This window comes from Globicephala melas, chromosome 6, assembly GCF_963455315.2.
Source record: "Globicephala melas chromosome 6, mGloMel1.2, whole genome shotgun sequence".
NCBI lineage: Eukaryota > Metazoa > Chordata > Mammalia > Artiodactyla > Delphinidae > Globicephala > Globicephala melas.
The window spans coordinates 20,705,240-20,718,375 of record NC_083319.1 but is presented as its reverse complement, the minus strand read 5'-3'; the positions used below and the strand labels follow the sequence as shown (position 1 = coordinate 20,718,375).

Here is a 13,136-nt window from a genome sequence, read left to right as displayed (position 1 = left end):
CGGCTCACGCTCTTAGCTCCTTGGATGAGTTAATCTAATCGCAGTCCTGTGGGGTTATAATCAGATTCCAGCGGAGACAGAAAGAGCTAGCCATCCCCTCCTCAGAGCGTCCTGGAGAGGATAACACTGGGCATGCTGTCCCGCCCCTCCCCGCCCCCAGCACATTCTGACTCCTTCGGGGTGGGCGGGGCCGACTCCCTGGGTCCCAGCCGCTCCCCGGTGCCTGTAAGCTGGCCTGGATTTGACCTCATCCCGGAAGTCCCTCCAGGGAGCCAGAGCTTACTGAGGCCTTCACTTGCCAAGCACTGCACTAGGCCCGGCTGAAAAAGGCCTTCCTAGAGGGAGTTTCTAGTCTAGTTGGGGAGACAAGACTGCAGCATTTAACAAGGTTAAATAGCAAAGTGAGATTTAAATGACAGCAGTGGTAGAGACTTGCACTCAGTTGAGCTGAACAGTCATTGATCAGACCCAGCTCACGTGTCAGGCAGTAGTGGGGCTGTACGAGGCCACACAATTGCTCCCCAAGGACTTTCCAAAGGGACCGAGTTGCTGTTTGGGCACCCATCTAACCTTGGCCTTGTGATCAGATGAGTGTGCTGAGGTGGGGGAGAGGGGTTCTGTGAGCCCGGGGAGGGGTCCTGGCTCCGTAGAGCATCAGAGGGGCGGAGACCTTGGCCCTCTGGGTTCCCCACGTGCTCCCCCAGCTGCTGCCTTGTGCTGCCTGTCCCCGGGGGTGACCTCACCATCACAGTCGGTGGCTCTCCACAGAACTCCACTGTGTTGGGAACCACTGCCTCCCTCCTTTCCCCCAACCCATGGGCACACGGCTTGCCAGCTGGCCCCTGAGCCAGCTTCCCTGCTCGTCTGGCTGCCTCGATGTCACCGGGGATTAGTGTGCATTTGTGGCTTTTAGCGGTCACTCCCCTCCCTGCTGCAGCCTCACCCTCTGGAGCCCAGGGATGTGCTTGGGCTTGGTCCTGGGAGCCCCTGAACCAGGGAGCAGCGCTGACTGCCGCTCTCTCTGTTTCCCCTGACATCAGAAGGCAGAGTGCTTATTCACCTTGGAAGCTCACTCGCACGAGCAGAAGAAGAGAGTGTGCTGGTGCCTGTCGGAGAACATTGCGAAGCAGCAACAGCTGGCGGCTCCGTCCCCTGAGAGCAAGGTAAGGGCCTCGCTGGTGGCCACAGCCCTGGCTGCCTGGCTCCCCCTCGGCCCGCCTGCACCCTTGAGCCTCCAAATTGAGCTTGGGACCAGCCCTGGCTTAGGACTTGGATCTGGGCAGCAAGCTCTTGGCAAGGAGGCCTGTGCTCGAACGACTCTCCCCCTTGGCGTGTCACTGGATCTACTGAGTGAGTTTGACGGTGCTCAGGGAGAGCGACAGAGCCAGATGGAGCACGACCCATCAATTCTCGGTTCTGTTCTCTAGTTTGCCGACGGCAAGGTCTAGTTCGGGCCGGCCTCCCGGCTGCTGCCTGGCATGCGGCCCCCCTCTGCTATTGGGTGTAGGTCGTGCCCAGGGACGGTGAGCTCACTGGTGTTTAACACTGGCCCGAAGCAGACATAGTTGGGAGGAGACGTTTGCGGCAGAAGCCGTGCTGGTTCGATGCAGGCCACGGCTGGGTGGAGCCAAGTGGAGTTTTCTGGGGACTGGGAGCCGGCCGGCTGGAGCATCAGGGAAGATTGGAGACTCCCAGCTGAAGCTGATCTGGGGCAGGCACCCCCTCGGCTGGTCCCGTGCCTGTGGAGGGCGTTGGGATCGGAGCTGGACTACAGCCTTCCCCTTGGTCCCCCGGATGCCAGGCCGAGGCACAGTTGTATTCCCCCATTTGTGAGCCACTCAGGTCCCTTCTCTTGCTGAACGTGTTGGCCGTGTTGGGATTTGGTCTGATTTGCTGCAGAGGGAGCCGTGGTGGTTGGTTGGCCGGAACCAGGGAGAAGAGGGTAAAGGAAAGCGAGCGCCAGCTGGTCAACTCGCAGGCCTCGTGCTTCTTCCTGCTGCGTTGAGGGCCGCCCTGCGCGCCATGCACACGTAGCCCAACGGGGCAGTGGGGCAGGCTGCTGAGGACGGGAGGTGGGGAAGAGGCTGCTGCGCAGCCCCTGCTGGTGGGGTGGTGGCGGACGGCAGCTCCTCAAATAGCGCGTGTCTGAGAATTATGTGATCTCAGACTCGACAGTTATCTTGTTTTACACTTGCCAGGGGCAAGAATAACTGTGATGAGGGAGGACAGCGGGCACAGCATGGACTTCCGAGTCACATTCTGCTGCTGGCTGGCGGGTGACCTTGGGCAAGTCACTGTACTACTCTGTGCCTTGGTGTCCCCATCTGGGGCTAGTAGTTTCTCCTCCAAAGGGTTGTTGTGCAAATTAAATGAGACAGTGCATACACAGTTCATAGCACAGTGCCTGGTATTCAGTAGGTGCTCTTGCTATGCTGGCTGGTTCCCAGTCTCAGCTTCTACTCCTCAACAGAGACTTGCCAAGGCTGTAGGCTGCCTGGCCCCCTTGATCCTGGGTCGGTCACAATCAGAGACCAGGCCACTTCCTCCTCACTGGGGTGGCCGCTGGGATGTGGCACGCGTGCACTGGTGTTCCTCAGTTTTCTTGTGTTTTAGGCTTAGCTCCTCCTGATCTGGGGAAGAAGTTCTTTCTGCCTCAGCTTCAGAGTTTGCCGGCTCTGGAGAGTGTTGGCAACAGCCTTCTCAACGCCCTGGGGAGTCTCTCCACCTTCAGTTGGGGGGTGAGGGGGACAATTTGAGTGACTGAAGGTAGGCTGGGTTTCTGGCGCTGGTTGCCGCAGGGCTGCGGCTTCGCTGACTGACCCTTGAAGGGCCCGAGGGTTTGGGGCCTGGCTTCCGGGCCATGCCAAGATATATGGGCAGCCCGGGCAGGCAACAGCTGGACGCGTCTTCAAATCAAAACTCTTTAAACGTGTGCTTAATGGAGAAGCTCTGTGTTGGGCGTGAGGAGGGAAAAGACGGAGGGCCTGACCGCTGGGACGGCCTCAGGATTGCCCCCTCACCTGGGAGCGGGCCCTGCCCAGCTGTCACACCCCACTTGGCCCACACTCCTTGAAAGGCACTTAGTAACCACTTTTTGTTAGGCAGGCCCCTTGGGGAGGATGCCCAACCTTCCCTACCCCCATCACACCCACTGGAAGAGTCATAGCAGCTCATTCCTTCTAGTCGCTTGCAGCAAGCTTCCTGAGAGAAGTTCCCATAAATAGGATTTTCTCCAGCCCCGTATGGTTCCAGGAGTGCTTCAGCAAAAAACAAAACCTTAACCACCAGGCCCAGGTGGCTGTCCAACCGGCACAGGCCATCCACCTGCACTCAGCTCCATCAGGTCCTGGCTGCCTCCAAGGTGACCGTGAACCTCCTTGCCAAGGGCTGGGCCACAGCCCTTTTACTAGGCTTGCTGTCCTCCAGGGGAGAGAGAAGAGGGAAGGCCAAGCAGACCTTGGACACTGGCTTCTTGCTTTGGTCAAGCAGAACACTTCTGCCTGAAATCTGTTTTGAGCCCTCACTGAGGAGCGTGCCTTTTTTTTTTTTAATGCCTTTTTGTTGTTCTGAGACTGTTCCGCCTTCTGCTGCAGAATGGAAACCGATGCCTAAGCCACTCCTTGTCTGCCCAACTCCAGTGCCTCTCTGGGGAAAGAGGGCTTTGCAAGGCAGCTCCCCAAACTCCTGTGCTGCCACTTCTCAACCCTGTTCCTTTCAGCGGTGTTTGCTGACACTTGGAATGTGGGATTCTTCAAACATCTCAAAAAATGCAAAAGTTCTTCCCCAATTTGCAAAACATGATAAATGTGATATGCCCTGAACATGAAATGCTTCTGGGGAAAGACAGAGGGAATTGGAGGAAGATGGATTCAAACAAAGGACAGTAGAGAGGCAGGTGTGCCACTCCCTGCTGTGTGACCTTTGGCAACCGCTTCCCGCCATGGCAGTCCCATCTATGCATTGTTCAGGTGGCTCTTCGCAGCTCTTCAAGCTTTGTGATTCTCATGAAAGTTGAGGACCTAGAGTCGTCCAGTTATCCAAGATTTCTGTATAACTTGATTGCCTGTGAAGTGCGCTGCCCTTAGGGGCCAGGTCTACTCCCCTCCTGTCGGGGGAGAGGGGCAGACATAGGCTTTCTGTGCTGTGTCTGAGGTGCCTGTGACCTTGGGTTGCAGTGTTGGGGTCCCGGCTGGGGCAAGGACACAGCGAGGCAGGCAGCAGCCGACTGCATCCCGTCTCTGGGGCTCCACTGCCTTTCTCCGGCTCACTCCTGGCTGACCATGGCAGGTGGAAGGCTGCTGCAGGTGGGCCTGCATGCTCCCTCTTTCTGTAGAAGTAAGTGGCCGGCTTCCTCTCCTCTCCCAGCTTCCTTTTTCTCACCACCCCGTTCTTCCTCATCAGCATTCTGCCCCGTTTCTTGCTTCATCGTCTATCCCTGGAGGGAAACTACCTGTCTTCTTTCACCTGGGACAACTTCTACTAAACTCCCTGCCTTGGGGAACGCTGCCATGCTGCTAATCTAGAATAACTCACAGATGGTCCTACCTGTGACTGTTAAGGCTAAGCTAATAGGGAGAGATAAATGCATATTGTGTTGGTTATTCAATCAAATATAGAAATAAATGCCTGCTCTGGGCCAGACACTAGTTTAGGTCCTTTATGGGGGCGGGCGGAGGGCTCTTGGCTGTACATTCATTGTCAGTGAACCTCCACGAGCTCCCACCACATGCACAGCGCTGGCCTGGGCAATGGACCTTTCTCGGGGTGCACCCTGAGCTCAGTGCTGGGAATGCACGGGTGAATCTGTCATATTCTTTCCTTGGGAAATTGCGGTCCAGCAGTGGAGACCGATATGCCCACAGACGGTTCAAAAATAAACATAGCGAGTGATATGGGAGGCGTGAGCTCTTACCGCTCTGTGACCTCAGGTGAGGCACCGAGGCTCTCTGAGACTCAAGATTTTCATTAGTAAAGTAGATGGATGAACAGGGTTCTCGTGAGGATTAAACTCATGTAATGCGCTTAGCAAAGTGGCACACAAGAAGAACTCTGTGAATGATTATTATTATTAAAGTTATGTCTATATAGGAAGATTTATCTAGTGACCTTGTTTATTGAAGCTGAATGCTGCCGCTTTGAGCACATGTGACGACTGCTCCATGTCACTTCCTGGTAGCCACCTGCTGTATTCCTGGGACCAGGCAGGGAAACTGAGGCCTCCTGGGTGTGCTCTGGCTGTAAGACTTCTCCCAGGTGTGATACCAAGGTGCGTGCCACCTCGTCATCTCCACTAGGGCGGCTAGAGATGGGGCCCTGGAGATGCCAGGGTCTATCTGAGCACCGTAGAAAGCAGCAGGGGCAGGTCCTGGAGTCAGGCAGCCCTGGCCCGAGTCGACAGCGAGCTAATTCCAGTTCTGTCTGGTTCCACAGAAACTGCACCCTTATGGCTCTCTCCAGCAGGAGATGGGGCCGGCCAACTCAACCAATGCTACCCAGGATAGAAGCTTTACCTCATCAGGACAGACTCTGATTGGCTGAGCAAACCCAAGGGCAGGACTCTGCTTCTGGCAACTTAACTCTTTCTTGGGCATCCCTTACCACACAGTAACCTCACCTCAACTGGACCCAAAACGGAGGACCAAGATGGTGGGCCTAGGGTCATCTGAAGGGAGTGGCCCCACGGGTGTGTGGACTGGCGTCAGAAGGACCACAGTGGTGTGAGAGGCCCTGTGGGCAGATGCAGACTGGCTCAGAAAGTCCCAAATGGAGAAGACCCAGAAGCTTATTCCCTACAAGGAAGAAGGAGGTGAAATAGCATCTGGGCTACCGGTGGTTCCAGTGCCTGCCTCAGGGGCAGCAGGAGAAGTTGGGAGAGGTCAGCCCTGATGGAGAACAATGCCAGGATCCGCTGCTGCCAGAAGATATCTCCACCCATTCACTCATTTTTCATCTGAACTCATGCGTTCATTCCTTCATTCATCAGATATTTTTAGGGCGTCTACTTTATGCCAGGTTCTGGGCTAGGAGCTGGAGATACTATGGAGAACGAGAGGGACATGGTCTCTGCGCTTATCAAGGTTTCAGTCTCAGTAGGGGAGAGAGCATTACATAAACACCAACACACACACATGGGGTTACACACTGTGATCATCTATGGAGGAAAAGAAAGGATTCCTTTAAGAGAGAATATTATTAGAGATTGCTGTGTGTGGGTGTGGGGTGGGAGAGGGGAAGAGCATAACCTTTAAGCCAAGGAAGGAGTTAGCCAGTCAAGGACTTTGGAAAGGATTTTCCAGACAGATGGAGCAGCCTGCGAAGAGTCCCTGAGCTAGCAAGGAGCAGGATGTGCTGGAGGAACGGAGCCCAGGCCGCTGGAGCTGGAGCTTAGTGAGGGGGAAGACCAAGTAGGTGGGGGCCAGATCGTACAGGGCTTTGGTGGTTAATGTATTGACTGCATTTGAGACACAGTGGGAAGCCATTGAAGGCTTTTGAGAAAGGGAGTCACAGACTCTCAGGGACATTTCTAGACGATGAGAGAACCCAAGGAGGGGCCCAAGTGGGTGTGAGGAGATCAGTTTTTTTTTTGAGGGGGGGTCCCTTCAGTCCTCCGGGTGATGGGTGATGGTGGCCCGTCCTGGATGATGTCTGGGGAGGCGAGTATGTGAATGCCCAGACCCTCGGGTAGGGGAGGCTCTGCGATGAGAAGAGAGAGTTTCCTGTCCCTCCACTGCTCTCACCCTCATCCTCCACTGTGTCTCACTCTTTCAGCGGATGCACGTAAGGATGGGGCCTTCCTCACAGAGCCCCCTCCTGGTGAGGCCTGGGTAGGGACCAGTGCTGAGTTCTGAGAATGTCCCTGGGAGTTGGGAGTTATGGGTGCTTCAGCTGGCCAAGGTGGTCAAGTTCACAGCCCCCCAGCCTCAGCAGGGGTGGCCTGTGCTGTCCCTCCATCCTGTGAACACAGCCCTCTGGAAACTGACTGGGTTTGCTTTCTGCAGAGCTCCTGAGGGTCGGGGACTGGGGCTAAGTGAGGCTCAGCACACTTAGAGGAGGCCGTCCTGCCATGAGGCTGACAAAGGCCTACGTGGGGGCAGCGATTAGAGCGCAGCCTGCTCACTGCTGCTGCATCTTCTGGTGCAGCCCAGCGTTGGGCAGCTTTCACACCCTTCTCTAACTGCGCAGACATAGCTCACACACAAAGGGTATGTGTAGGATCAGGGTCATTTGCATAGAAAGGGGGTCAGAGAGGCTGGACTTCAGTTTAGAGAAGTCCCCTTGGAGCTTGGACACTCCGTGTTGTGTCTTTTAAGAGCTTCTCCGTGTCTTTAGAGAGGGGTCTTGTGCCCTGGTGAGTTTGCTCAGCTGCTTTGGCTACTTGACCCCTAAGAAGGGTGGCCCAGAAGAGAATTTGCCCCTTACCTCCCACGGATCACCCCTCCTCCCAGCCTAGGAAAGATCAGACACGTCGCATCAGTAATCTAACAGGGGATCAGCCCAGTGTCCTGCCCAGCAGGGGAATAGCCTGGGCCTGAAGTGGGACAAGTGATCTGCAGTGTCTATCAGCCGAGATTCTGCCTGCAGGGTTAATTCTGAGCGGCTGAGCAGCTGAGTCTGCACAGACACAAGCTGCACCATGACTTCGTTTGATTCCCTTTTACAAAATGACATTAAGGGGAGTGTGAGGCGCAGGAGAATTGCCTGTCTGGGAAGACAGCGAGCTTTTCTCTCCCGGACCTGGGGACCTACCTCTGTCCACCAGACAGGTGCAGAGGACGGGGGAGCTCTGGCAGCAGGGAAACGGAGACTCGGAACACGGCACTTAGCCCTGGGGACGGCACTTTCCTCTGGCTTGTCCCAACAAGCTGCTGAGTGGAGCGGAAGCTCCCGTCAGGGTCCTAGACCTGGCTGGCTGCTGGGAAAGCAGACATCAGCTCCTGGAGGGCCCTGGACCCATCTTCCCAGTGACTGTTGTGAGCCACAGCGCCATTGCTGCTCTGCCTCTCAAATCGATGAGACAATTAATTTGGCTCCACGGGCTCGAGAAGATGAAATATGACCAGGTGGCCACTGCTCCTCAGAGGCCCAGTCCACCCAGACGTCCAGGATGATGAACGCATCGAAATCGCATTTGAGAGCCATAATCACGGGAAACATGGCCGAGCCCCTCCCTCCACATAAATCACGCTAAGAAGCTCACACAATGGTCTCTTTCCTGATGGGCCAATTGTCTTGGTGTGTGTCTCGGGGCGAGCTGGGAGCATGGGAGCACAACCATTTATTGTTGAAAAGGCCATCTGTGCGATTTGAATACAAAGTGATTCTTTAAGTTCCCCACACATCCTTTGATCCCATTTTTTTGTTTTCTTATTGTCTCAGGCTCTGGGTCTGTTGAAACTCCCAGTCTCTCCTGGAAGCAGTCATGCTCTGGTCTCTGCCGCCTGGGTCCTTTGGCCCTTTGGGAGTTGGAACCTGTCGGAAATAATGATGACATTTATTTATGTATGCCTTTTTTTTTTTTATTCTTTAGTTTAAATTCTTGTTTCATAAATTCTGCCACCAAAGCCTGAATTTCTCATACACGGCACCAAGAGCGTTCTGCAGATTGAAGGTGTGGGCAATTTCACAATGTGGGAGGGCTGCCCACAGCGAGAGCACGGGCTTCAGAGATGGCAACTGGGATCCCCAGGCATTATCTCCCTTAGGCCTCCCAGCAGCCTTGTTCTATGGATGGAAGGAACTAAGACTCAGAGAAGTTAAGTGATTTATCCAAGGTCACATAACTGGTAAGAGACCGAGCTAGTCCTCAAGCCAAGGCCTTGCAACCTAATCCATTGCTCTTTCCAAATGAAAGGTTTGCCTCTTAGGAGTGGAAGTAAGAGAAATCAATCATCTCCTCCAGGAAGAGCCAGGAGGAAGATATCCTGCATGCAGAAATCGTGGCCCTTTAAGCTCTAGACGGGATGCTTTAGGACTAATAAAAATGAGATGCCTTATTCTCTACACAGTGGAGAATAAACTTTGAGTTCATATGGCCCAGGGGTGGCCCAGGCTGACAAGATGAATAGCTTCACACAAGATTTAAGAGGTCTGATGTGAAAGACAAGGTGGACGTCCTGAAGACAGGCTCTCAGCAGCACTGGGATGGTGGGGTTACCCCATCCCCCTTTTGAGTCTGGCATTCAAGAGGACCAGCAGCACAGTCTTGGGGTACCTGGCCGCAATGAACAGCGGCCGAAGGCAGAAAGGGATGGCTCAGGTTCAGGCCCAGATGGACTGAGCATGAGTACAGGAAGGAGGCCTTTGACCTCTGCCCTGTTGAGGGTGAGGAGAGAGCCTACTCCAGGTTTTGGGCCCAGATTTTGCCAGTTGACTGACTTGGAATCTCAACCCTAAGTAACTGGGTGTCAAATGGACTAGATTTCAGATATTCACCACCCACCGCCACCCCCCCCAAACCACCCACCCCCGCCAAAAACCTGTTTTCCAGTCTCTCCAGCTCTCCGCCCTCCCCTCCTCGCTGCCCGTCTGGCTGCGGAGAGACTGCCTTCTTCCCACCTTCCTCTTGGCCTCAGTCATCTTGCTATCTTTTTTTGTTCTTAAGGAAGATAGCACAACCTTACCCTCTATCTTGTCTTGACCTCATCTTTCTTCAAGCCTTTCTCTGAATAGGGCCACTGTCCTCCAGACTGTTCCCAGATCCTTGGTTTAAGAGTAGAATAATAACAGTAGGTAATTTATAAGTGAGCGCGTAGGCCGTGAACCTGGAGCAATGCCAGGCTCTTCACCTACATTGTCTCCTTCATCCTCACTGCAGCTTCGTGAGGTTCTTTGTGGTCCTTACACATTTACTCTCATTATACCCAATTGATATAGGTAAGGACGCTGAGTCTCTGAGAAGAAACTTGCCCAAGGTCACACAGCCAGTGGGTGGCTTGCATTGGATCCTGGGTGCCCAGCTCCAGAGCACTGGCTTTGGATTGCTCTGCTCTCCTACTTTTCAGCAGTCACGGACCATCCAAGCTGGGAGGGGTGGGGAAGCTGAGCAGTCGCACTTCCCGCTCCAAGACCATCGTGGGAGGCCATGGTCCCAGCCTGCTTCTTAAGGCTCGCCCTCTGCCCTCCTGCTTTGTGCCCACAGCTCGGCCGTATTGGATTATTTTCCTTCTCTGAATTCCCCACGTGTGTTCGTGTTTAGGCTGTTTCTTCTGCCTGATGCCGCCTGCCCTCCTCTGCTGTTCCTGACACATACAGCCCTCAGCCTTCAAGCCTCCCCTGAGACACCTTTCTCAGACGTGCATCCGAAGTCACCGCTTCCCCCTCTGTATTCCACAGTACTTTGTTCATCTTTAGCACAGTGAGTTAGGCAGATATGTCTCACCTGCAAGACCATGAGCTCCTTGGGAGCCAGTGGAGGTCAAAGTTTATTTCTTGCTGATTCTATTACTGCCTGGTCCTTGGTAGGTGCTCAGGAGATGTTGTAGAATTGGATTGGGCCATGCAGTTCAAGCCTCTCACGTTTTGGAATCTAGACGAGGAAACTGAGGCTCAAAAAGGGGAAGTGACCTGGCCAGGTTCATGGGACAAGGTAGTGGCAGAGCCAGGACTAGAACTCGGGTCTCCTGCCTTTCTTGGCTCAGAGCTTTTTCCATTGCACCTCGGCTTTGTAAGACCAGAGCCTGGATCCCCACTTGATCTTAAGCAATCTAATCTGGCCAGACTCACTTCAGGGTTATAGATGCCACCATATCCACACTGACTTCTGGGCATCCTCAGAGGGAAGGAGACCCTTCTGAGACCCAGAACTGCTCCTATGGTTCTCTTCCCTGGGTTTGCGGAGCTCCCTTCTCACTGAGCTCCTTGCCTTCAGAGAAAACCAGAGTAGGATTCTGAAGGTCTTGGTTCAAATACTGATTTTGCTTGTAATTCACTGAGTGACTTTGGGCAAATTACTTCACTTCTCTGATCATTTGTTTCTTTACCAAGAAAAATGAGGGAGTTGAATTTAGGTGATCTCCAGGAGTCATCTTCAAAGCCTCAGGACTCTAATAACAGGTTAAAAGAAAAAAGAAATCAGACATTTTGGTCTTCACATTGAAACAAGAGTGTATGTATATATGCAAATGTTGTACGTGGTTAATATTCATCATGTACTTGAGACAAATAAGTATACGTATGAACCTTATACAGGAAGGGGTCCTCATCACAGGCACTCAGATTGTAAGCACAGCCCTGCTTCCTCCCACCCAAATGTGCCTCCTTCGGGCTCCCCGCCCAGGGAAAGTGGCAAGGAGCTTTCAAACCTAGAATCTTCCCCTGGCCCTTCTTTTTTCCTGCTCACTGGACTCTTGTTTTAACTTCACATATACAGGTATACACATAGGTTCTTCAATCGGACTCCTGGTCTATGGCATAAAGCTAACTTTCAGTGGAAGCAGTGAGAATCTGTGTGCAGTGCCTTTAGTTTCCAGTGTGGTCAGAAGTCTGCTTCAGACTCTTCCCCAGAAGTTGCCACAGACTTTTTCATTGCCTTTAATGTATATCTTCTTTTGCTCAAACACTACTCAGGGTAAATTTTCTAAAACAGTGTCTTTTAAACGTTAGTCGTTTTCCATTTTGGTTAAATTCTCTCACAATATAGGTTTCTGCTGTTTCTCCTCGTGGGAGAAAATTAAGTGTTCAGTAGGCTAGCCTAGGAAGCTGACCACCATTTATAACACAATTTTCAATGGGAAAATGCATTCTGAGACCCATCATCAACTCTCAGATGATTTGGGAATACAGCTCAACACACACCACAAAGCAGAGGATATAATATTTGTTTCATGAGTGACTAGAATTTTGATAGAACCACAGAATCTTTGAGTGTGGAACTGAAAAGCCTCCTCCCTCCCTCACCAGGATCAATCGATTAACAAGCTGATTTGTAGAAACCAAGACCAAGAGAGGGGCAAGAACTTGGCCAGGGGCACATAGTTGGTGCTAGAGCTGGAACTAGGACCCACCGCTCAGCGCTCCCCTTCAGCGGCCTTTGACGAGTCTGCCAGGTTGGGGACGGGGCGGGGCACAGACTGTCCTAGAGACGCTTGTCATCTCACTCGGCTGTGTTGTCATTAGGAAAAGTAAGTCATCACTTTGGGCTGTCTAATGGAAATAGTGAGAAATAACCCTGCTAATGGTGTGGGGAGAGGTTGTCTAGTCGGCTGGCTTGTCTATAAATTCCCCACGCGTTCTTGCTGGAGCAGAATGAATGGGGCTGCTGTGTTTTACCTGGAGTTCTGAGCAGGGCAGGGCTGGCGGAGACGCTCCCAGTTCTAAAAATAGTAGTGGGATTGGAGCTGAGGGGAAGAGGAAGGGGCTCCTTCGGGAGCTGGGTGGGACGCCTCACCCCCTTCCTCTTCCTGCCGGGCCCTCTGTGAGGAAGCGCAGTGGATTCAGAGAATTTAGACCTGGGAGGGTCCTGGAGCCACCAGCCATCACGGCCCCTCCTCACACAGAAGAGGAGACCCTGGAGGCCCGCAGTGGGGAAAGGCCAGCCGTCCCCAGCCCAGGGGGAAGGTCCCAGATGGCAGGCTGTTTTCCTCCTGCTTTTAGCAAGGCGGCAGCAGGCCGGGCGAGGTTTTCTCTCCCTGCCACTGGGAGCGCACAGGGCCTGGGAACTCCTGGGGCCGGATGTGGTTAGGCTTCCTGAATGTCGCCCAGCAGGCGAGGAGTCCCTGGCTAGTCTGCCCTAAGCCCTGACCTCAGCCAACTGGCCTGCCAGCGCCACGCCTTCCCCTTGCCGTTGTCCCCACCCTTGCTGATTTGTCCTTCTGTCGCCCCCTAGACTGTGTGCAGGGAGGGAGGACCAGGGCCCGTATAGAACCAGCCTGCAGGACAGAGGGCCTAGTGGCTTGGGACCTTTCTCTGCCCATCCCCAGGAACAAGCAGGGGCAGCTAAGGTAGAGGCAGGGGCCTGATTCAGAGGTAGGCAGGCCAGGGGTCAAATCCCAGCTCTGCTTCTCACTAGCTGTGGGATTACTGGCACGTTACCTAGCCTCTGTCAAATGAGACAAGGACATCTCTCTCACAGGGTTCTCCTCAGGAGTAAGGGGAATGGTCTGTGCAAAGTGCCTGGTATGTAGTAGGTACAGACAGCC

The 13,136-nt window shown here is 53.7% G+C and overlaps 1 protein-coding gene across 9 annotated transcripts in view; it reads left to right on the top strand.

The window, feature by feature from the left end:
- RGS3 (regulator of G protein signaling 3) overlaps positions 1-13,136 on the top strand; it is a 143,342-nt gene that overhangs the window by 78,455 nt on the left and 51,751 nt on the right. For 6 of the 9 annotated variants that reach the window (XM_060300577.1, XM_060300578.2, XM_060300579.2 and 3 more), the window contains one exon: positions 1,041-1,163. In XM_060300577.1, the coding sequence (XP_060156560.1) occupies positions 1,041-1,163 (123 nt within the window). Of the gene's footprint in view, positions 1-1,040; positions 1,164-5,430; positions 9,394-13,136 lie in introns of those variants that run through there. The other 3 variants (XM_030858940.2, XM_030858943.2, XM_060300584.1) reach the window with 2 other exon arrangements.